The following is a 25,192-nucleotide window of genomic DNA, read 5'->3' as shown; positions in this document are numbered from 1 at the left end:
TAAGGACCAGCCTGGGCAACATAGGAAGACCCTGATTCTACCAAAAAAAAAAAAAAAAAAAGCCAGGTGTGGCGACATGCACCTATAGTCCTAGCTACTCAGGGAACTGAGGTGGGAGGATTGCTTCAGCCCAGGAGTTCAAGGTTACAGTGAACTACACTGCACTGCACTGCAGCCTGGGCAACAGAGCACGATCCTAAGTCTAAAGAAAATGACATTTAAAAGGTAAAAAAACAAAATCCTCCTGTACACCTTAAAATGCAGTTTGTAGGGGCCCTCCCCCCACTCATGGAGTGTAGTGTAGGGTGCTCAGGAGTGTCTGGGATGGCACAGATCAGGACAGAAGGGGACGCCCTTCTCAGGGAGGCATTGGGAGGTGTCTGCCTAAGAGGGCTGGGCAGTCTCACGGTGTATGGCTGGACCCAGCACAGCCCTGCTGTCCCCACTCCCTCCAGACATCCTGGGGTCTTCTCTTTCAACTTGAGCTCTTGCCAGGACTTGAGGATTTATGGTCCCAGAGGCCCCAAACAACTGTGTGGCTTTGGCCGAGCCCTGTGCCTGCTCTGGCCACTTTCCTTGTCTCTTATAAAGGGGATTGGACTGCTCGCCCTCTGAGAATCCCTGATAATGACAGGCAGACTTTACCCAGCTTATTTTTTCACTGTTTGGCCCTGACTCATGCGAAAAAGTTGCTATTCTGCAGAGCTTGAGTTATTTTTATTGTTACAGCCGGGCTTGGTCTAGGATGTATTTGGCTAAAGTTGATCTTGACCTTGGATTTCCAGCTGGCTTAGGCTGGAGGAAGGGGAAAGGCCCTGGGAGGCTGAGTGGCAGATGGTGGGCATGCCTTGCAGGCTAAGCCCCTGGCCCTACTTCCCTAACAGATGCAATCTGTAGGGAGAAGCCCAGAGTAATTGAGAAGAATGTCCATTTTTTTTTTTTTTAAGACAGAGTCTCGCTCTGTCCCCCAGGCTAGAGTGCAGTGGCGTGATATCAGCTCACTGCAACCTCCACCTCCTGGGTTCAAGCGATTCTCCTGCCTCAGCCTCCCATCTAGCTGAGCTACAGGCCTGCTAACTTTTGTATTTTTAGTAGAGTTGGGGTTTTGGCATGTTGGTCAGGCTGGTCTCAAACCTCTGACCTCAGGTGATCTGCCTGCCTTGGCCTCCCAAAGTGCTGGGATTACAGGTGTGAGTCATTGTGCCTGGCCAAAAAGAATGTCAATTCATTTCCAAACTTTTGTACAAATGTTCTTAAATAGTAATCTTTTTACTCAAATAGCAAGCTCCATCAGCTGAAAGGTTCATCCTAGAAGTGGATGAGTTGGGTCCCAGACATCTGTTAAACAGTTTTCCCAAAGGGACTTTCCCTTAAAAAAAAAAGAGGGGCTGGGCAGGGTGGTTCATGCCTGCAATCCTAGCCCTTTGTGAGGCCGAGGTGGGCAGACCACCTGAGGTTGGGAGTTCAAAACCAGCCTGACCAACATGGAGAAACCCTGTCTCTACTAAAAATACAAAATTAGCTGGGCATGATGGCGCATGCCTGTAACCCAGCTACTTGGGAGGCTGAGGCAGGAGTCTCTCTTGAACCCGGGAGGCAGAGGTTTCGGTGAGCCGAGATCCCACTATCGCACTCCAGCCTGGGCAACAAGAGCGAAACTCCATCTCAAAAAAACAAAAAAGAAGAGTAGTGTGATAGGTCCTTTTGTTTAGGAGGTATTAGAATTAAACATCTGACAACAGATATTTTAGGACTGAAGTCATTGTGGATTAGTACTTCTTTTAATAATTTAAATATTACATTAAATCATCATGACTTAGAAGAAAAGACATGGTGGCCTCGGGGTGACTGCCTCAGCTCTGGTTTGCCATGTAGGAGCTGACAGATGGTACTTTATACTCATTTCCTCTTTCATAAAAATGGAGCTCAGAAGTCATTTCCCCGGAAGAACTGCATGGCAAGACAGCTGAAGGTGCAGCCCATCGAAGAAGGGGCATGGGATGGTGGCTGTCAGAGCATGGGGAGGACCCTGTGGCTCACGCCCATCCTCCAGTCTCTTCAGACTGAGCTCAGGAGACCCAGCAGCCACAGACCACCCAGCCAAGTGGCCTTGATTATGTGGTAGCCACAAGGGGCACTAGATGTAATTTTCTTTATTATAATTTGGCCTCTCCTGATGTCTGGTTTCCCTTAGATGCCCTGCTGCTGTCCCTCCTCTTGGGAGTGTCCTTCCTTGAGGCAGTTGGTCTGGCCTCATTTCAGGTCCCTCCCCTCCCCCAGCCCGACTGTAGCAACAGGCGTGCTTTTACCACTCACCTCCTTGGCTTGCAGGCCCCTGGCCAAGGTGAATCAATCCAGGTTGCCCAGTACAGCCCCATTCCTGGCATCTCATGATCCTCCTGCCCGGGATCTCTTTCTTACTTTTTCCTCCAGAGGAACTGTGAGAGTGACACCGAGGAGGACATCGCCAGGAGGAAAGCCCTCCACCCGAGGAGGAGGAGCAGCACCTCCTAACTGGCCCCGCCTGCAGTGGCCGCCAGGGAGGTCTGGGCCCAGCGGGGTTCCCTTCTGTGCAGACTTGTGGACCCAGCTCATCACCAGCACCTGTGTGTCCTGAGCACTTCGAAAGAGAGACGGACCCACAGAATTCAGAAGAGCTTGCAGGCGAGCCCAGAGACCCTGGGAGCTGTGGCTGTCTCCTATGGAGGAGGCTCAGGCATTCCCAAAGCTCTTAATTTTCCATAAAATGGGCTTTCCTCTGTCTGCCATCCTCAGACCCTGGGGTGGGGGTGTGGACTTAGGGAAACAATATAAAGGACATCACCATTGTCGTGGGGTAAAGGTCAGACCCAGGCAGTCTTCCTCACAGGGTGAGGGGGTTCAGAACCAGCCGGGCCAAAAATTACACCAGGAAGACAGAGTCCTCCCCAGTGGGAACAGGGTAACTGAGGAAAGTGAACCTCGTATGTGAGGGACCAATCCTGTGACCTCCCAGAACCACAGGAGCAGGACGTCAGGCTGACCAACACATCAGACCTTCTAAAGCAGCCCATTGCTGGCCTGCCATGTTGTAATTTTGTTCATTTTTATTAAACTTCTGGTTTACCTGAGGCTTGGCTTCTTTTAGGGCTACCCATCTGATTTCCTTGAGCCGGTGTGCCTGTGATTCTGGAGGGGCACCCAGTGGGGTGCTGAGTGGGCAGAACCTCAGAAAGTCCTACTGAACCATCCCCACAGGCCTGCAGTGGGCCTGCCTCCTCCTTGCTTCCCTAACGGGAAGGTGTCCAGTCCAGGAGAATCCACCCAGTGACTGGGCGTGGTGGCTCACGCCTGTAATCCCTGCGCTTTGGGAGTTCGAGGCAGGGGAATCGCTTGGAGACCAGCCTAGGCAACATGGCAAAACCCAGTCTCTACAAAAAATACAAACTATTGGCCGAGTATGGTTTACAGGCACCTGGCATCCCAGCTACTCCGGGGGATGAGGCGGGAGCACTGCTTGAGCCCAGAAGGTCGAGGCTGCAGGGTGCCGGCATCACACCACTGCACTCCAGCCTGGGTGAAGGAGTGAGACTATGTAAAAAAAAAAAAAAAAAAAATTTCCAGAGACGAGCATTGCTGTGCTCCCTCTGCCACCACTGCCACCACTCCTGCTGTTAGGGGCTGAGTGTGTCTCCCCACAGTTCGTATGTTGAAGTCTCAACCCTCGGTACCACAGAATATCACTGTATTTGGAGATAGGGTCTCTAGAGAGGGAATTAAATTAAAACGAGCTCACTGGGGTAGGGCCCGATGCAATATAATTGGTGTCCTTATAAGAAGTGGGGATTAGGACACGCAGGAGGGACCACATGAGAGCCCAGGAGTAGGGAGGGGGAATAGCCATCAACAAACCGAGGAGGGGCTCGGAGGAAATCAGCCCTGCAGACACCTCAGTCTTAGACTCTGGCCTCCAAAATTGTAAGAAAATAAACTTCTGTCTTTTAAGCCACCCAGTCTGTGGTACTTTGTTATGGTGGCCCTACCAAAATGGACACCTGCCAAGTACAGGCAAGATGGGGGCAGGAGAATTCCTAACAATGTGGGCGGAGAAGGGCAAAGAAGCAGCCACAGGGAGAAGGGAGAGGAAAAAGAGATGGAAGATCTGTCTTCTCCGGTGAAGAGAGCAAGGGAAGCTCACTCAACGGCATCGAAATGTGGGCTCTGCTTTTGAGGCCAAAGGAATAGTGTCGCTGACCAGAACTCAAGAGATGACCCGTGGGAGTCAGAAACAGAGTCAGGGCAAGGCCAGGAGGTTGGGAAAGTACATGGGAAGAGGTTGACAGGAAAGGAGAGAAGTTTTGGAAGGTGAGGAAACTGAGCTGAGGAAGTGAGCCAGGAAGGAGAGAGAGGGGAAAATATTATTCAAAGAAAAGGGTAGGGTGGGTGCTGTGGCTCATTCCTGTAATCCTAGCAATTCGGGAGGCCGAGGCGGGTGGAACACAAGATCAGGAGATCTAGACCATCATGGCCAACATTTCTACTAAAAATACAGAATCAGCCAGGTGTAGTGGCATGCACCTGTAATCCCAGCTACTTGGGAGGCAGAGGCAGGAGAATCGCGTGAACCCAGGAGATGGAGGTTTCAGTGAGCTGAGATCATGCCACTGCTCTCCAGCCTAGTGACAGAGCAAGACTCCATCTGAAAAAAAAAGGAAAGGATGCTGGGGAAAGAGATCCCAGTTCCCTTTGTCAGCAACCAATCGATCGGTCCAGAGCAAAATGGCCCCACAGGAACAGCAAGGCAAGTTTCAGAAAAGCATCCAGCCAAAAATGGAGTGGTCCCTCAAGCTGGTTGCAGAATGCTTAGCAGCTGACCTGGACTTCTTCCCCAGATCTCAGACAGAAACAGCCCTGTGCCTCCCTCTACCCTGGGAGAATAACCGAGGCCAAGAACTGCTGACGGTGGGCAGGGGCCCTGGGCCTGTGAGGGGCTCTTGGCTATGGCTGGTTACATAAATCAGAAGGGCATGTTCTGGAACAGGGTTCACTGGGAGCTCCTAGGAAGTCAGTTATGGTAAGAGGAGGGCTGCCCTCCTGCTAGGAAGGAGAGCAGTGAAGACCTTCGACAAACCCGTCATGACCAGAGAGTTAGCCTTTCGCAGCTTCTCTAGCCCACCCGCTATGTTTCACTGAAGAGGAAACTGATGCCAGAGAGAGGAAGTGACTAGAGCGTCACACAATGAATTTGTGAAAATATCTGATGAAAGCGCAGACGTTCTGGCCCCTAGTAACAGTGCTCATTCATTCAGCTGATAAACTGTGGTGGACCTTTCCGGAGAGGATGGACCATTCGCTTTGCCTCATTGTTAACAAGCCTCATCCATTCTTTACTGTTGCCTGCCTCATCCTTCATTCTTGGAAATGGAAGAAATTGACACACTTGCTTCTGCCCGTCTTTCACAGCAAAGGACACTGCCCTTGGGTGGGGGCATCTCAGCTGCCCACCCCCATAGGCTGCAAGGCAGTCAGGGAACCAGCATTTATTGGGCTCCCACTGTATGCTTGGCACTGTTCTAGAAGCTGGGTTGGAACAGAACAGGACAGACACCCAGACCCTGTTCTAAAGGGGTCCATGTTCTCTAAGCGCTGGGAATCCACGACTCCATCATGCCCGTATCTCCTTCTGGCTCTCCTCTCATCCAGGTTCTATAAAGCCCTGCTGACTGAGTCCTCTTAGCCCAGCATTTTGGTGTTGGATCCACCTGTTGTGTTTCCCAGAAGCCCTTTGGGAAGCACAGGGCCAGGCAGTGGGCAGAGGGGGGCCATGGAGGATGCACAATCCTTTCAGAATGACTTTGAGGACCAGCAGCCAGAAACTAGGTACCCATGCCCCTCCCCAACAGGGACCCAGTCCCTGTAGCCTCTCTGCTATCAGACAGCTGCTGCCTGCAAGGTATGAGGATAAGGGCAGCAGCTGACCCAGGGCACCACATGTGTTCTGTTGGCTCTGTAGAAGGATGTGTTGGCCAGCTGACACTTTCAGGGCTGAAAGAGACCACAGTGTTCTCTGAGGCAAGTGGAACATTCCAGTGATGAAAGCCATGCAGTTCAAATGCAGTTCTTCCAGACCGGAGGTGCCCTGCCCCAGAGTGTGTGCTTATGTGTGTGTTGGATGCTGCATTACTATTTCACAAATACCCATATAAATATTTTAGTGCACTGCATTTTGATGAATTTCGTGTGCTGGCTTTCCTGACTCCAGATCTTAGATTGCATTTGCCTTTTCTCTTCGTATATTTATTGGCTGAAAACCTTATTTTGGAAGAAATTGAAGGCTGTACTGTAAGAGGTGAAATACAGGCAGGGCACCATGGCTCATGCCTGTAATCCCAGCACTTTGGGAGGCCGAGGCGGGTGGATCACAAGGTCAAGAGATCAAGACCATCCTGGTCAACGAGGTGAAACCCCGCCACTACTAAAAATACAAAAAATTAGCTGGGCATGGTGGCGCGTGCCTGTAATCCCAGCTACTCAGGAGGCTGAGGCAGGAGAATTGCCTGAACCCAGGAGGCGGAGGTTGCGGTGAGCCGAGATCGTGCCACTGCATTCCAGCCTAGGTAACAAGAGCGAAACTCCGTCTCAAAAAAAAAAAAAAAAAAATTAACCAGGTGATGGCGGGCACCTGTAGTCCCAGCTACTCAGGCGGCTGAGGCAGGATAATCATTTGAACCTGGCAGGCGGAGGTTGCAGTGAGCTGAGATCACACCACCGCACTCCAGCCTATCGACAGAGAGAGACTCCGCCTCAAAAAAAAATAGTGAACTACAAAATCTCTGTGAAAGAAAAGTCAGGCCCTGGACTCTACAGACAAAGTAAGTACTCGTGAAAGAGCTAACTTGAGAACGCGTATCTTACAGGGAATTTTATGTGGCACTGGAATGTAAAACTTTCTTTCCCTCAAGTCCCCAACTTGACATTGTTCTGTTCACTGTTGCTGCACCCCAAAGGATATCTTCCTTGGTGGTCTGCTGAGAGGATACCATTCTAAGCAAACGTTAATAGGTGTAGAAATTGAGCAGCTGAAGATCTGTGAACAATGGTTATTGACATTTTAAAAAGCAGACACACTGTTGGTGAGCTCCCATTAACAGTTTCTCTCCTTTTTTCCCCCTCGCCCACTGCTTCTCTTTTTCTCTCCCCCTTCGCCCATTAGCAATTCATAATATACAGCTGAAGTATATATTTTAATATTTTATTTACTTATTGAATTCATGTTCTAGTTCTTAATCCAAAAGCAGTTGATTATATTCGCTAAGGAGAAATAATTTTTTTTAGCCAGGCATGGTGGCGCGTGCCTGTAGTACCAGATCCTCGGGAGGCTGAGGTGGGAGGATCGCTTGAACCCAGGAGTTCTGGGCTATAGTGCCCTGTGCCAATTGGATATCCGCACTAAGTTCAGCATCAATATGGTGACCTCCCGGGAACGGGGGACCACCAGGTTGCCTCAGGAGGGGTGAACCGGCCCAGGTCGGAAACGGAGCAGGTCAAAACTCCCGTGCTGATCAGTAGTGGGATTGTGCCTGTAAATAGCCACCGCACTCCAGCCTGGGCAACATAGTGAGACCCCATCTAAAAATAATAATAATTTTTAAAGTATTTTTTCCTCTATGGATTAGTGATCTTCCACCCCTAAGGTAGAGGAAAAGTAGAAGAAAAAAAAAGGAAGCCCACCATAGGTTTTTGAAATCTGCTCTGCAATAGGAACATGTTGCATCCATTTCGTTTAATCCTCTTCCTAATCTTGTAAGGGAAATGAGAGCCCCATTTGTAGGATACAGCTGAGATTCAGTGGTGTTAGGAAATTTGCATGCAGTCACACAGCTGGATCTGTATCACAGATCTAAGTCACACTTAGAATCTGGATTCCAGCCCAGTTTTGTCTACCTTCAAATCGACATTATTCTCTACTTTTCCTGGAGAAATACAGTGTTCAATGAAAACGTAACCTGGAGAACAATATACAGTATTATACTCTTTTTTCTTTTTTAAGTTCACAAACTAAGCCATAAGTTGTTTAGGGATACATGTGAACGTGACAAAATTGAATTTTATTTATTTTTGAGACAGAGTTTCACTCTTTTTGCCCAGGCTAGAGTGCAATGGTATGATCTCAGCTCACTGCAACCTCCGCCTCCTGGGTTTAAGTGATTCTCCTGCCTCAGTCTCCCGAGTATAATCTCTCTCCTGGGATTATACGTGCCCGCCATCATGCCTGGCTAATTTTATATTTTTAGTAGAGATGGGGTTTCACCATGGTTGGCCCGGTTGGTCTTGAGCTCCTGACCTCAGGTGATCTCCCCACCTAGCCTCCCAAATTGTTGGGATTACAGGTATGAGCCACTTCGCCAGCCATAAAATTGAATTTTAAAAGCAAGGAAGTGACTACCCTCAAAATTGAGGATGCAACATACATCTGGGTGGCTGAGATGGGGAAGAGGACAAATGTGGGTGCTGGGCTGTTGGCAGTGTTCCATCCAGCCCACACCAGGTTCACGATGGGCTCCTGCTGTTCAGTTTATTATAATGCTTTGTAACTTACATATTAATTGTCCATTGAGAAATATTAAGTTTATGAATATTGATGAATGCTGAGTGTATGATAGAATACATTGTTTGCTAGGAAGACGGATGGCAAGGAAAACCTAGCCACTCCCCACCCCCCACAACACCACACCAAGTAGAAAACTACTTGGGGCCTTCCAAAGTGGCAGAACAATGTATGAAGACAGCTGCCCCTGCCCCCGTGGCTCCCTCGTGGAGAATACTTTTTAGTTTGTCTGTGATCAGTGGTAAGCGGACACCAGCTGCCTACTTGGCATGTTTTGTGTTATGAGAAAATACCGAACATCTGTTTGTTAATGCTGATCACCTGTTCAGAGAATAAATGCCTGGGTCAGCGTCTACTCAGGGCCTTCACCTGGAATGTCATCAGCCTTTGAGGCTCTCAGTCAGCAAGGCTGCTGGCCCCTCCGGATAGACCCACTTTGCTGTTCTATCTGGGTGTCTGCTTCTTAATTCCTTCAACACCACCTGGGTGAAGGTCTCTGGCTGAGCTGGTGATCGGTAGCCGTCTATACTTTTGCTTGTATCAAATATTATGTTAAAGATAAAGGGAGAAAATGAAGTGAAAAGAAGTCCATCCTAACGATCCATCCTAATGGCTGCTATTAGGGACAGGACATAGTGCCCCTCTCTACTGTGCTTTTACCCCTGACTTGACGATAGGCTTTTCTTTGTGTTCTACCGCCACCTAGATCAGAGGTCATCACACCACTCAGTGTAAGAATACCTGGGCTGGAATTTTTATTCCCCTTTTAAGGAGAAGGAGTAGAAAATACCCTCCGCCCCTCCCAGCCCTGCCTCCTCAAACATCGCCTCCCCTGGGAGTTTGTGTAAGGACGTGGACAACTGAGGGCAACTTCCAAGGTCAAGGAGGCTGAGTTTGTCAGCGCACGCTCTGGGTGCCTTCGTGTCTCTTTGAATTTAAACCTAGAGGCCAGAACAGTATTTGAAAAATCAGCTGGGCCATTATCCTGCTCCTAGATGGGATTACACTTGGGTTTCTTTGTCTCATTTTGGAATTGAGCCAGGGAGATTCTATATCATCCCTCGGTTCCCTTTTCCAGTTCTTAACAGTCTTTGTTGTATTTTACCACTTGGAGCCAAAAAGCCTGGGCTCAGTCCTGCCACTCTTCAGCTGTTGGAACTCAGCCTTGTCGTTCAACCTCTCTGGGCCTCCATTTTCTAATCTGTGAAATGTTGATATCAGTGTTACTTGTCATGAGTGCCTTGTTGAAACCAATTTTGTAAACAAGTTTTGTCAACTTTGAAAGACTTGGCAAGCATGAAGAATTTGTTTTTACACAATTTAGTTGCACTTCGAGACCATAGACATAAAGAGTGTAAGGAAGCTCCAACTTGCTCTCAAGTTTCCGTAACAGTCGCTGCTGAAATTGACAGTAGACAGATTGAACCGATTAACAGGAGAAAACCCATTTTAATGATGTGCCTGTACACAGTAACCTTACAGAAGAATGAGATCCAGAGAGGGACCCAATGAGGAATACAGCCTTCAGGCTTTCGGTAAGGTGGTGCTAAGTTACAGGAAGGAGAGGGGAAGGACTGCAGAGGGGATGAAGGCTGTCTTGTCAAATACCAGTCTCTCAGGTAATAAAAGTTGTTTCGGCCAGGCGCGGTGGCTCACACCTGTAATCCCAGCACCTTGGGAGGCCGAGGCGGGTGGATCACGAGGTCAAGAGATCGAGACCATCTTGGTCAACAAGGTGAAACCCCGTCTCTACTAAAAATACAAAAAAATTAGCTGGGCATGGTGGCACGTGCCTGTAATCCCAGCTACTCAGGAGGCTGAGGCAGGAGGATTGCCTGAACCCAGGAGGCGGAGGTTGCAGTGAGCCGAGATCGCGCCATTGCACTCCAGCCTGGGTAACAAGAGCGAAACTCTGTCTCAAAAAAAAAAAAAAAAAAAAGTTGTTTGGAACTCCTTCCAGAATAGGCAACAGCCTGTCTCGGGGTGGTGATGACTTTTAATCTCCTTGTGGTTATTAATATTTCCTGGTTGTTTGATGAGATTCCTAGGGAAGTGGTTCAAGACAATTGCATTCCTTTTGGAAGACCATCCCTCAGTCAAGAGGTGGGGACTTCCGAGGGAGCTCCTCCCTGCCCTAGGGAAGAAAAAGAGGAGTGGGAAGGAGGTCAGAGAGAAACCTTAGCTTCCTCTGAGGTGTATTTCTGAGGCCTTTCTGTATCCTTTGTTCAAAGCACTCAGCATACATACCAAACGCCCTATTGGGGATATTATTTTCTGAACCCCAATAAGAGCAACTCTGAGAAATGTAGAAGTTAGCCAACCATGGCCAATGGTGCACGGCCAACACTGCTTACTTAGAGTCTGGGCAGAAGGCTCCTGGAGATCAGTGAACCTTCTACCTCTCAGGCCCTCAGCAGTGGTATAAACATGGGAGAAAGCATCACACGGATGCTGGAGGCTCTCAGCCAGGGGCCTCTGAGCAGCTGGCTATCTTCCTCCCACCCGTCCGAGTGGGCCTGACGGGAGCCAGGGTGCCGAAAGGATGGCATACGACTCCTTTGTCTTTTCCTTCAGCACCTACACAGGTTCTGAATGAAAAGATAAAGCGTGAACAACTCTTTAAAGAACTAAGTGCGGGACTTGACTATTTGCCCCTACCCTGTTTTCTTATTTTGAGTATTGCATTAGTTTGTTAAGGATACCATAACCAAATATCACAGATGGGTGAATTAAACCATAGAAGTTAAATTTCTTACCGTTATGGAGTCTAGAAGTCCAAGATCAAGGTCCCAGCAAGATCAGTTTCCCCTGAGGCCTCTCTCCTTGGCTGGCAGATGGCCACCTCCTTGCTGCCTCGTCACACGGCGGTCCCTTGGTGGATGTGCGTCCCTGGTACCTCTGTGTGTCCACATGTCCTCTTTTTAGAAGGACGCCTGTCCAATTGGACTAGGACCCACCCTTCAGCCTCATTTTAACTTAATCAAGCCAACTCTTTGAAGGCCCGCTCTGTAAACACACTCACATTCAGAGGTACTGAGGATTAGGGCTTCCACATACGAACTGGGGAGGGACTAATTCAGCCCATACACTGATGTGAACCTATCTAATTCTTCATTTACAAAAGTAAGTACTTTGTCTTCCTGTTTTACATCCAGCTTCCAAATACCCCCGGGAAATGGCGCTACTGGCCCAGCCCGGCACAGACTATCCTTGGTGTATGAGATCAGTTGTGCCAAACCACCAGCAGATCACAGACGGGCATCTTTGTGGGCTTTATAGTTCAGGCACCCTTGGGCATTGGACACCCTGCCTCTTTTCCTACTCAGGAGTCAGTGCTGATGCTTAATAAAGAACATCTGCCACGCTGTAACTGCTGTGGTTGGTGCAGATCTGCCTTTTCATTCCAGTTTTTATAGATGAAATACCGTTTTATGATGCATCCCAACGAGTATTCATTAATTTCAAGAAAGTAGTGGATGAAAGTGAGGTGCATAGGGGGTTAAGGTGAGAAAGAGGCTGGGAAGCCTTGACAAGATGGCTCACGCTTATAATCCTAGCACTTTGGGATGCCAAGGCGGGTGGATCATCTGAGATAAGTAGTTCCAGACCAGCCTGGTCAACATGGTGAAACCCTGTCTCTACCAAAAATATAAAAATTAGCCAGGCATGGTGGCAGACACCTGTAATCCCAGCTACTCGGGAGGCTGAGGCAGGAGACTCACTTGAACCCAGGAGGTGGATGCTGCAGTGAGCCAAGATCACGCCACTGCCCTCTAGCCTGGGCAAGAAGAGCGAAACTCTGTCTCAAAAAGAAAAAAAAAAGCTGGGAAGAATTATATTGCCACTGAAACTTAGAAATATACTTCAAATATCCGGAGAGTTTCATTGTTTTGGCTACTTCACTCATCTACACACTCCGCCCCTGTGAGCAGGCACCGAGTGTTTGTCTCTGGGCTGGCTGGCAAGAGAGAGCGCGTAGTGGAGGTGCTTGGAAGGTGTGTCCCAAAGGGCCGGGCAGCCTGAGGGAAGGACGTGACTCTTGCTCCTTGTGGAGTTAACTCCCTCTGATTCTTTAGGTCATGTAAATGATCCCCCGTGTTGGAACAGATGAGCTCTCCCTCCTATGTCCTCTCGGAGCAGCTTCATCACACACTGGTTCATTTTAACAAATACTCTATTTGCCTGCTAGTGCTGCCTTAACAAACTATCACGGACTGGGTGGACTCAACAACAGCAATTTCTTTTCTCATAATTCTAGAGGCAGGCGTCTGAGATAAAGGCTGTCGGCAGGCTTGCTTTCTTCCAGGCCCCTCTCCTCTGCTGGAAGATGCTGTCTTCTACCTGTGTCATTACATGGGCTTCCTTCTATATCTGTCTGTGTTCCAATCTCCTCTATGTCTTTCTTTTTTTTTTTTTTTTTTTTTTGAGTTGGAGTCTCACTGTTGCCCAGGCTGGAGTGCAGTGGGATGATCTGGGCTCACTGCAACCACTGCCTCCCGGGTTCAAGTGATTCTCCTGCCTCAGCCTCCCAAGTGGCTGAGATTACAGGTGCATGCTGCCATGTCAGGCTAATTTTTTGTATTTTTAGTAGAGATGGGGTTTCACCATGTTGACTAGGCTGGTCTTGAACTCCTGACCTCAGGTGATCCACCTGCCTCTGCCTCCCAAAGTGCTGGGAGCCATCTCTCCTGGCCCCAATCTCCTCTTTTTATAAGGACACCAGTCTTATTGCATTAGGGCCTGGCCTCTGACCTCACTTTACCTTACCCCTATCATGGCCCTACTGCCAAATATAGTCCTATTCTGAGGCACTGGTGGTTAGTACTTCAACATGTGAATTTATTGGGAGGTGGACCCAATTCAGCCTCTTAACAAATACTCACTTGGAAAATGTTTAAGTGTTTGACACCTGTCTCCTCTGGATGATAAGCTCCATGAGGGCAGGACTGTGTCTCTGTCTGCTGTTTTCTGTATAGTGCCTGTAGGTGCTCAGTATGTATTTGTGGAATGAGTTAATGAATGCATTGCCTTTACATGGTTGATCCAAAGTGGCAGGGAGAGCTGTAGGGCCTCAGGCTGGAGAAGCCAAAGCAGAGCCCCCAGAACCAGGCGCCGGGCAGCTACCCTCTCCTAGCGTGCCTATCCCTCATGGATGTCCTTGGCCTAATGCACACAGGTGTTGAAGGCTTACTCTGTGTCAGACTTTTGGCTGGGCACATGGAAGATGGGGAGCTTATTATCTAGAGGGTAGACAAGCAAGAAATAAGAGCTAAAGAGAGACCAGAGGGCTGGGTGTGGTGGCTCACACCTGTAATCCCAGCATTTTGGGAGGCTGAGGCAGGCAGATCACCTGAGGTCAGGAGTTTGAGACCAGCCTGGCCAACATGGTGAAACCCCATCTCTACTAAAAATACAAAAAAATTGCCAGATGTGGTGGTGTGCGCCTGTAATTCCAGTTACTTGGGAGGCTGAGGCAGTTGAATTGCTTGAACCCAGGAAGCAGAGGTTGCAGTGAGCTGAGATCGCACCATTGCACTCCAGCCTGGGCAACAACAGTAAAACTCCATCTCAAAAAAAAAAGCGAGAGAGAAAGAGAGAGAGATCTGAGGGCACATGGGAGAAGCTGCGGTTTCTAATTCTGGGAATCTAGAGGACTGCATGGAAAAGGCGAGCTTTAATTTGGCCTTAAAGGATGGGTGAGCATCTGCTAAGAGAAGGGACAGGAAGTTATGGGTTAGTATTCTCATTGCCTTTATACCTTCCCATGGCTAAACTTTAGAAAGCTATCAACTAAATGAAAGAATGAGACTTCTTTTCCGGGGGTTAACTGCACAGTGGTGAATTAGTAGCTCTGCCATTTTCCCCTTCTCTGTCCATTGTGACCCTGGTTCTCGGTCAGAGACCAGAGGGCCCTGTTGGAGAGCCAGTGGCCATCTGTTGGGGTTGGCAGAGGCATTCAAGGTCAGGCATACAGGACAGATCTGATTTTTACTGAGTCCTTTGAAGGAGTTTGTGTGTGTGTATGTCTGGCTGTATTTGGGTGTCTGTGTGTTTCTGGGCATACCTAGGCACCTGCTGTGGGCATGTTTCTGTGGGAGGTGTGGACATGTGTGTGGATGTCTGTATTTCTCTATGTGTGCATGTGACTGTGTCTGGGTGTCTGTGTGTGTGCACATGTGTGTGTTGAGATGGATTCCAGTGTGTGTCTCTGTATATGTGGGTGTCTGTGTGTGCATATCTGTGTGTCTGCATTTGCGGTATGTTTGGGTATCTGTGCACATCTGTCTCTATATGGGTTTTTGAAGGTGTCTGTGTGTGTGTGTGTGTGTGCGTGCGCACACACACATCTGAGTGTGTGCCTGGGTGAATGTGTGTTGTCCAAAGGGACTCATGGAGATAGTGCCTTCTGGGCCCAGCCTTTGCAGAATCTATTGTGCTGCCAGCCCTCTGAGGCAGGTCAGTGTGACATTCCGGGCAATGTGGTTGAGGACAGCCGCATCTGCTGAGTCATAAGGATGTGGGCCCTGTGTGTTCACAGTTGGACATATCGCCTTTCACACCCAGAGAGGGGAAATTTCAGCCGGGGCTGACCCTGCATTCTTTCAGAAGGTCATGACCTCAGCCAGCCCGGGGAAGGAGCGGAAACAGGAAGCCTCGTGAGACCTAAAGGTTGGCAGAAGGTGAACTGAGACCCAGGTGTTCCCAGCTGGGTCTGCTACGTCATGGCTTTCTCAGGCCTTTCCAATAACCAAGTTGTGAACTTTGAAACTGATGGGATACTTCCTGGTGGGGGAGGAAGCCAGCAGATTTTCTTTTTTTTTCGCCCAGGCTGGAGGGCAAGGGCATGATGCATGATCTCACTGTACTCTCTGCCTCCCGGGTTCAAGTGATTTTCCTGCCTCAGCCTCCCAAGAAGCTGGGATTACAGACATGCGCCACTAAGCCCAGCTAATTTTTGTATTTTTAGCAGAGTCAGGGTTTCACCACATTGGCCAGGCTGGTCTCAAACTCCTGACCTTGTGATCCACCCGCCTTGGCCTCCCAAAGTGCTGGGATTACAGTCGTGAGCCACCGCGCCCAGCTGGCAGATTTTCTTTTTTTTCCTTTTTTTGAGACAGAGTTTCACTCTTGTTACCCAGGCTGGAGTGCAATAGCGCGATCTCAGCTCACCACAACCTCCACCTCCTGGATTCAGGCAATTCTCCTGTCTCAGTCTCCTGAGTAGCTGGGATTACAGGCACGTGCCACCATGCCCAGCTAATTTTTTGTATTTTTAGTAGAGACAGGGTTTCACATGTTGACCAGGCTGGTCTCGATCTCTTGACCTCGTGATCCACCCGACTTGGCCTCCCAAAGTGCTGGGATTACAGGCGTGAGCCATCGCACCCAGCTGGCAGATTTTCTTAAAGGATACAAACTGCCAAGCTCACCAAACTCTTGAAATCAGTGCTGACCCTGGAAAGCCCCACAAAGCCATAGGAGTCCAGACTCTAGAAAATCCTTTTCCTCCCTCTCCAAACCAACCAACCAAAAAATAAACACCACCACACATGGTATGCTTAGCTGCCATGCAGTCAGGCGAGGGTTTCACGCTTATCGGATTTAAACAGGATTTTCTCCCAGGGATGGCAGGGGCAGAAAGCCTCAGTCCCAGGCTTCTTGGTCGGAATGGGTTTCCCAGGTTCTTTCCTAAGAGCAGATGGGGAAGGGCGAGGGAGGCATTTGCTTGCTGGAGCACACCTGGGAGAACACCGCATGTGAGGGAAGGGCTCAAGCAGGACATTGAAGGGAAACACACATCTTCTGAGCATTTACATGCACCCAGCATGGTGCAAGGCACTGGAGAATATTCTACAGGAGAATGTTCCTGTTCCTAAGGAGCCCGGGCTGGGGGCACACCTGCAGAACTTCAGCTTGCCTATAGATGAGCTGCTTCCCCTGGGCATGTGAGGGAAGGTGGTGTGAGTGCATTGAGGTGGGGTTGGTCCTTCTGGGGAGGCAGTGATCAGAGCAAGGCAGGGAGGCTGGCCTGGAGCAGGAAGATATCACCACTGGTCACTTTGTATTCAGACAGTGAAGGCCACTGACAAAATGTCATGCTTGTTGTGATCACTGGCCTCCAGTAATTTCCAGCCAGCCTCTGGGGCCTTGTGGGGCTGGCGTGCAGGGCAGTGGGTTTGGGGGGGCGGTCAAGTTCTCCTGAGGAGAGAGGGGCCCGAGAGGGAGATTGCAGTGATCAGCCTAAGCAGGGGTTTCAGAGACTTTGTAGATGTCGTCCAACACCACTGAAGATGCCCAGGGCTGGCAGGGAGCTCAGGATCTCTTGGCAGGACCCTTAAGGGCTGTTCATGTTGTTACAAGTTCTTTCTCAGGTTGAGCTCAGGTCTGCCTCCCCACAGATCCATCTATTGTCCTGATTCTGTCTTCTGGGGTCATATCCATTTAGCAAATATATAGACAAAGATGGGAAAAGATAGTTCACGTCCTCAAGGAATCCACAGTGCAGTGACAAGGATGAAACAGGTGCTAAGCTAAGAGCTGAGGAAGGAGTCCTTTGTTCCAATGGACAGGGACCCAGGCAGGCATCCAGAGGAAGCAGCCTTTGAGTGGGCTCCACAGAGAAGGGGATTCACGTGGGTGGAGGAGGCTGTAGAGTCCAGGCCGGGAACAGCTTGAGCAAAGACAGAGGTGGGAGAGGGCAAGGCATCCCTTGGGGATGTGGGCACCCTGTTGGGGTGGGGCCTGCTGTGGTAGGGATGGGGGCTGGATTAAGAGGGGCTTCAACCCAGGCTTAGGCCTCTATCCAGTGAGCTATGGGGAGGGTTTCGAGGTTTTGTGAGACTTTATCAGAGCTGTAACTTACATCAGTGGTTCTCAAAGTGTGGTTCCTGGCCAGGCATTAGGGTCACCTGAGAACTGAGAAATGCAAATTCTGCAGCCCTTCTAGATCAGAAACTCTGAGGGTGCTTTTACAGGCTCTCCAGGTGATTCTGATGTGCTGCTTTAGAAAAACAACCCTGAGAGCTGAGGGAGAGAGACAGGAGGTGGGGAAGCCTGGGGGAGGCCTCAGGGGCTGTTGCATCCTCAAAAAGGAATCACAGCTGGAGGACAGACCCGAGCATGGGAGGAGATATCATCAACAGTACTCCCAACTAAGGTAACCAACTGTCCCTGCTTGCCTGGGACCTGCAAAGTTTCATGGGACGTGGGACTTTCAGTGCGAAAACCAGGGGAGTCCAGGGCAAACTGGGATGGTTGGCCACGCTGCCCTAACACTGCCCAGGAAGAAACACTGCTCAAGATGTTTATGGAGGGGATGGCTAAGTGGGTGAAGAGTGCAGTTCTGACATCCCTGAAGCCCATCCTGGAAGACTTTGTAGTCAAGTTGCCTGTCCCTCTTGCCACCCATTTCTGGTGTCTACTGTGCCTGGCAGGAGCCCCCCGCCCCCCCACCACCACTTGCCTCTGCCATGGCCAGGCTCTGGAGACCAGAGCAGAAAGGGAGGCGGGGCCCAGGCCAGTGGCAACAATACAAGGCCAGCTCTCCATGTCCATGTCGCTGGCCAGGTGCCTCAGTCACATGAAATACAATATGGCTGATGCCTCTCCAACTCTGCTGATGCTGCTGGAAGCTGAAAATACCCAGGGCCTTGGCCTGAGCGCCTGGGTGGCTCCTCTGGGCCAGGAATCGGAGGAGAGTCTGTGGTGGCTCAGCCAGGCTCTGGCCTCTGTGGGGTTATTTCAGGGCACTGCAGCCTCCCACATTTCCTACAGGTGGAGGTTTTTAAAACAGGATCCATTTTATTTATCACCCCAGCTGCCTTCAACCCATAGGCATGGTGGGGAGAGTGACTTTACCATGTTCACTGAGCTATTAAACCACCAGACAGAAACTTGCTCAGGGAAGCTTGCTCGCAAAAGTGGGGTAGCTGCTTTCTGAAGACCCCAGTGAGCCTCTCCCCATGTCTTGTTGATCCACACGCCCTATCCATGGACCAGGCCGAGGGATGGGTGAGGGTGATTTGTTTAGGCCTGAGACCCAGGGCCTTAGAGCCTGGGGTAGAGTTAGCTTCCCCGAAACTGGAAGGAGGAAACTGGTCATGGCTAACAGTAGGGGAATGGCTGCTGGGGGTGAACCTCATGTCTTTTTCCATTTTCTTTCTCTGTTCCTGCTGTGGTGTCCTCTGCTTGTTCAGGACTGCCTTGTGAGCAAACTCTCAGGGGTTCAAATGAGGCTTCCTATTCCCAACACATCTGCCCAGGAGCTGGTCCTGCTACAGTCTTCAAAACCTGCAGGCAGGAGGATTGCTTGAGCCCAGGAGTCTGAGGCTGCAGTGAGCTATAATCATGCCACTGCACTTTAGCCTGGACAGCAGGGCAAGACCGCCATCTTTACAATGAGAATAATCATGATGGTGACCTGTAGGCCCTGCCTCTCTCAACCTCCCTTCCCTGGAAAGAAGCTTTAAACCTGGGGAGGAGGTGCTGGCAATGGGAATCTTGGCTTTGGAGTTAGAGACTGGACCTCAGGGTCTGAATCCCAGTTCTGGCATCTTCTTGGCTGGGGTAACTGTTAGCAAGGAACGGAGCTTCAGTTTTCCCTCTTATAAAATGGGAACGACAGTTTGCTCCTGCAGGGCTTCTGTGAGGGTTAAATGGAATGAGCTGATGCATTTGAGGCTCGTGTTCCATTGCACCCAGAATGTGGTTGCCGCTGCAGCAACCATGCTTCTTATTGACAGCATACAATACAAGCATAAAAATAGATATGTAAGCCAGGCATGGTGGCTCACGCCTGTAGTCCCAGCACTTTGGGAGGCTAAGGAAGACTGATCACCTGAGGTCAGGAATTCAAGACCGGGCTGACCAAGATGGAGAAACCCTGTCTCTACTAAAAATTCAAAAAATTACCCGGGTGTGGTGGCACATGCTTATAATCCCAGCTACTAGGGAAGCTGAGGCAGGAGAATTGCTTGAACCTGGGAGGCAGAGGTTGTAGTGAGCCGAGATGGCACCATTGCACTCCAGCCTGGGCAACAAGAGTGAAACTCTATCCCCCCCCAAAAAAAAGATAAGTGAGGAGCCTGGAGCAAAAGGGGAAAGAAGATCCCCCGTAGTGTGGTTCTGCCCCAGCAACTACTCTGGCGACCTCAAAGCATAGGATCAGTAGGGCCCTTCTTATGAATAAGGGGCCACGTCTCTCGCCTCTGCATGCGGTGGGCTGGGTGTGTGGCTCCCATGGTCTGCATACTCTGCAACTCTGGGATTAGTGAAGAAGCCTCACTACCCAGCCATAGGCACATTCTGCTTTCCACACATCTGGCTCCTTATGCCCCTATCCTGACCACCACCAAGTGTAAAGCTGCCGTGCCTGAGAGCTGCAGCAGCCAGCCCTCTTCCTGCCTGTCTGCGGCCGGTGTGGTTTGCACAGGAGAAGCAATAATCATAGCATCCCCACTTACCATGTGCCAGGTGGTTTGCACACATAGCTTTGGTCCTGACAACACTTCTGAGCGAGAGCTCTGATCTGTTTTACAAGGGCAGAAAACCAAGGCTTAGAGAGGTAGATGACCTTTCTAAAACCAAACAGCTAGCCAAGTCGCAGGGAAGTTTGGGTTCCGATTCACTTCTATCTGGCTCCAAAGATGGAGCTCTTTGCACCATGCAATAGGATTCAGGAGACTTAAAGTCCAGGTCAGGGTCATCCACTAACTCACATGGGACTGAGGCAAGCACCTCCCCTTGCTGGTCCTCAGTTTCCTCACGTGGTAATCAGGTAATGCCTAAGGTCAAGACTTTGTTCTCCCAGCATCTGACTTCTCGGAGGTACCTTTGGGTACAAAGGGCAGAGTTGTGACCCAGGTCATCTCAGGAACTCCCAGTTTCTCTTTGGGAGGCTCTTCTCTGGCCAGGCTGGAACCAGACCTCTGCCAGGAGGTCTGGAACCCAGAAGTCACCCCCTCTAGGAGTGCTCTGTTCTGTCCTCTGAACATTCCTTTCCCTAGCTTCGAACAAAAATGTTTCAATGTCTTTTCTACGTTTTTATAATGTCTCATCTCCCTTAGGTTCTGCCGTCTTCCAGAGACCTAGGAGGGAAGCAGGCATGCTAATCGGAACTAAAGGGTGAGGGATTCATGGGCTCCTGGCTGCATTTTATAAGGAGCTTCTAGAAATAGTGTCACAACCTAAAAGAGCAGATGGCCAAGTTAGCAACTTCATCAGTGCCTCTGAGTCCCCTCAGTCCCCTGCACATTCACTGTGATTTGTGCTCTGTTTGGCTCTCCCTGAGTATAATGTACTCCCCAAGGGAGGACAGGGACGGGGCCTTGCTCCCAGGCCGGAAGACTTACACCCAGGCCTGTAGCACAGGACTGGAACCCCATCTGACCCTGCTTATGGGAACTGCAGCCACTTCCTGAACTCCCTCCCCACCTCAGCCAGGCCTGAAATGTATTCTTCGCTAGCTAAAGAAGGGGCAAGAAGTGGGGAGAGGGTTTAGAAAGACCAGAAGTCTATGGATTTCTTCTTTCTCAATCTCTCCAATGCTTGAAACTTCCCAGGCACAGAAAGCTCCCAGGAGCCAGGGTAGGCTCTTTACAAGGGCTAGGGAGTAAAGCTATCAAGAAGTAACAAAAGGGGAGAGAATGAATATTAAGGGAATTCCTGTTGAGCTCTATTCTAGACGTGTCTACGGACTTACATTTGTCTCCATTTTGCAGATGAAAAAACAGAGGGCCTGAGAAGTTATGCTGCATGACATAATGAGACTAGTAGCTGGTGGAGCCAAGGTTTGAACTTAGGTCAAACTTTAAAAGTCCACAGGCTGTGTGCTGTTGCAGGCTGCCTCTGGGTGGTTCCTTGGGACAGAGGCTGTAGAACTCTAGGAGCTGTGCCTCATTTCCCTCAGAACCTACGCAGGCAGTCCTGGAGGTCGACCTTGTGTCCACTGGGGCCAGCTCCACCCAGCCTGAGGACAGCCCTGTCACCCTCTGTCCTGGTCTGCATCCCCTTGGGCAACCACACACATTTTTCTGAAGGATGCTTGGTGACTGTGGCCACCAGGTGGCACTGCAAGGGCTGGGACCTTGGCTGCTGCATCTAAAGCTTAGTAGGTTCTTAAGGATCTTCTGTGACAGGCCAGGATTCGCCTAAGAGATTCCTTGGAAACTTTTTTAAAAAAAATATGGGCCCAGCCTCAGGCTGTCTGATTTGATATTTTGGATTGGATTCTGGGAGCCTGTTATTATTTTTAAATGGTGTTAATTTTCTGCATTGGTAAAGTATCATTCACATGGCTCAAATTTAAAGTATATAAAGGTATATAAGACCAGGTGCCATGGCTCATACCTGTAATCCCAGCACTTTGAGAGGCAGGTGGATCACATGAGGTCAGGAGTTTGAGACCAGCCTGGCCAACACAATGAAACCCTGTTTTAATAAAATTGCAGAAATTAGGGCCAGGCGCGGTGGCTAATGCCTGTAATCCCAGTACTTTGGGAGGATGAGGTGGGCAGATCGTGAGGTCAAGAGTTCAAGACCAGCCTGGCCAACATGGTGAAACACCATCTCTACTAAAAATACAAAAAAAAAAAATAATTAGCTAGGCATGGTGGCACATGCCTGTAATCCCACCTACTCAGGAGGCTGAGGCAGGAGAATTTCTTGAACTGGGATCCGGGAGGCGGAGGTTGCCGTGAGCCTAGATCATGCCACTGCACTCCAGCCTGGGTTACAGAGCGAGACCCTCTCCAAAAAACACCTTGTTGTTGAAGGGTCAATATTCAACAAAAGAAGCAAAATAAACAGATTTAATTTGTTTCCCATCAAAACATCGATAAAACAAAAAATATTAACAAGCAATAGCTGTTGATTTGGCAGGAATGTGAATATCCTCGCCATACTCCTTACTTGACATGTTCACTTGATTTTTGTTGGGGCCATCTCAAATCGTGGTTTGGGGAACGTTCCATAGTCTCAGACGCCGGGTTTGTGTGCCCTGTGTATTTGTCCTTCAGTGTTGGTGATAGCCCTTTGCATGGCATTCTTAATTCTTGCTTGCACAAGCCGTCCCAAAACCTTAGTTATTATACTGAGTTCTTTCAGCTCTCAAGTGATCCTGCTTAGCTGACTGTATGGAAGTCAAAATAGCATGATGATTCTGAAGGCTGTGGCAGTTCTTGCCAGGTGTTGCTGTGCACCTTGGCCTTTGCGAGCCTTGGCTCTAATGATCACCACTCTGGGAGGGGGGCCCTTAACCCCTGCTGTGTGATGATGCCAAACTCCTGGCCACTCAAGTCTCCTTGAGATGGTGGCAGCAGCTGCCACTGTCCCCCAACCATGGTGACCTACAGGACCCGATTCTACAACCCAGAGGTCTGGTCGCCATGGTACACCTCACAGGGTGAGACTATTGCCTGTTGTAATACTGTTCTGCACTTTGCTTTTTGCACTTAAGGATGTAGAGATAGTTTTCCCCCTAGCAGTTCAGAAAAGCTTCCTTATTCTTTTCATAAATGTATAGTGGTTTGTTGTATGGATGCAACCTGTTTTTCACCAGTTCCTAATGAGAGTGGTTTCCTTTGCTGTTATAAACGATGCTATAATGAATAACCCTGTGCCTATGTCATTTCATACATCCATAATATCTGAGGATGAGTTCCTACAAGTGGACTTGCTAGATCAAACGGCATGTGTGTTTTTCGTGTTTACAAATACAGCCAATCACTCTTGGTCAGAGTTCTACGAATGTGTACATCTACCAGCAAAGTACAAGAGTGCTTGTCCCTCACCAGTTTAGCAAACTTTCAAACTCCTGTTAATCTGATCATGTGAAATGGCATCTTAGCGTTTCTCTTATTATGTGGGTTTTTAAAAATATTTTCGAGATCTTTTTCTATTTTCTTTTCTGTGATTTGTCTGAGAAATTTGTCATTTTTTAAATGTTCCTCACAACCTTTGGCAAGACACGAAAACACTAAACCTTAAAGGAAAAGATGAATATATTTAACAACATTCAAATCACAGACTTCTGTCTAATAAACAATACCATAAAATGTAAAAAGCCATAACAGGAAAAAAAAATATGCAACTCATGTCCCAATAAAACTTGCGGTTAAACTTTTTTTTTTTTTTTGAGGCGTACTCCCACTCTATTGCCCAGGCTGGAGTGCAGTGGTGCAATCTCAGCTCACTGCAACTTCTGACTCCTGGATTCAAGTGATTCTCTTGCCCCAGCCTCCTGAGCAGCTGGGATTACAGGCACCTGTCACCACACCTGGCTAATTTTTTTGTATTTTTAGTAGAGATGGGGTTTCGCCATGTTGGTGAGTTTGGTCTCGAACTCCTGACCTCAGGTGATCTGTCTGCCTTGGCCTCCCAAAGTGCTGGGATTATAGGTGTGAGCCACCGCACCCAGCCTAAACTTTCAAAAGAAGGGAAAAGGCCAGGATTCTGACTGGCCTCTGCTTCTCATCATCTTTATAGCTTGTAAGGAGGTGCTTGTACCACATGACTCCCTGGATCCTCACAGAAGCCCTCTGAAGTGGGTGCTATCATTTCACAGATGCAGACTCTAGGCCCAGAGAGGTTAAGTGACCTACCTAAGGTCGCACAGCTGGGGGGTGGAGATTAGGTGCTGTGCTTCCACCACCCCGCAGCTGCCAGAGCTCCCCCTCCGGCTCTGCCTCCACCTGTGCCACCTTGGGCAGGTCTCTTCTCCCTCCACTTCAGGCTTATCTGTACCATGGCTGTGTTTTTCTCCATTGGTGCCAGCTCTACACCTCTGCCGTGGGGATGGTGGCAGAGGGTGGATTAAAGTGTGGGTGGGATCCATAGGGGCACAGTGTGGCGGTGTGTCCACAGTGGAGGTGGTGAGTGTCAGTGCATGTGCCACGTGTGTATAAAAAGAACACTTCCGCGGCCTGGGAGTCCTTCCCGGAGCACTCATGGGCTCTCCCAACAAGTCGCCTCCATCCAAGAGCCCTTTTGCGGTGCCTTCGTCCTTGTGAGGTCCTGTGGGGAGAGGGCAATGCTTAGCCCTAAAGGAAGATGGCCATTTGCAGCCGCTCTAAATGTGATACTCTGGGGCAGGTGGGGACTCATATCCCATAGAGACTGACCCAGGAGGCCTGCCCTGTCAGGAGTCACCTTTCCACTCAGTTAGCCCTGGGGACAATCTGAGCAATTGACCTCCTCATGGACGGGAGGGCAGTGAACTGAAGTGGACCCATGTGACCCAGCCACACAGTCCTGTTGGGCAGGCTTCCTCAGTGCCAGACTGAGGCCGGGCAGAAATAGGGAAAATGCCAGCTCCGCACTCATTCTCCCCACACAGCATGCATGACAAAGGAGCCTGGTCTGCCCAGCATGGGCACAGTACTTGACTACTGGCCAATCAGCACTGGACGTGTTTGACAAAGAGACAGAAAAAAATGAGCTGGATAAACAAATGTTAGAAGTTAAAATCTAAAACAAAACATTGTCAAATAAAGATAATATTCTATAAATACGAAAGAAGATTCCAGAGTGTTAAGCAGGGCCTCCATTATTGGCATTAGTCCTGGGTTCTGTGGCTGTGTGTGTGGGCCTGCACGTGTTGGACGTGGC

General features: G+C 49.5%; 1 protein-coding gene across 5 annotated transcripts in view; it reads left to right on the top strand.

The window, feature by feature from the left end:
- Positions 1-25,192, top strand: part of DAPK2 (death associated protein kinase 2) — a 271,914-nt gene that overhangs the window by 127,260 nt on the left and 119,462 nt on the right. For 4 of the 5 annotated variants that reach the window (XM_078333330.1, XM_017976646.4, XM_078333329.1 and 1 more), the window contains one exon: positions 2,434-3,110. The exons of the other annotated variant lie outside the window; for it this stretch is intronic. In XM_078333330.1, the coding sequence (XP_078189456.1) occupies positions 2,434-2,514 (81 nt within the window). In that variant the 3' untranslated portion in view covers positions 2,515-3,110. Of the gene's footprint in view, positions 1-2,433; positions 3,111-25,192 lie in introns of those variants that run through there. 5 annotated transcript variants of the gene reach the window in all.

Source organism: Callithrix jacchus, chromosome 8 (genome assembly GCF_049354715.1).
Source record: "Callithrix jacchus isolate 240 chromosome 8, calJac240_pri, whole genome shotgun sequence".
NCBI classification, from domain to species: Eukaryota; Metazoa; Chordata; class Mammalia; order Primates; family Cebidae; genus Callithrix; species Callithrix jacchus.
Note: the sequence above shows the minus strand (reverse complement) of the source record. Positions and strands in the feature narration are given on the sequence as shown.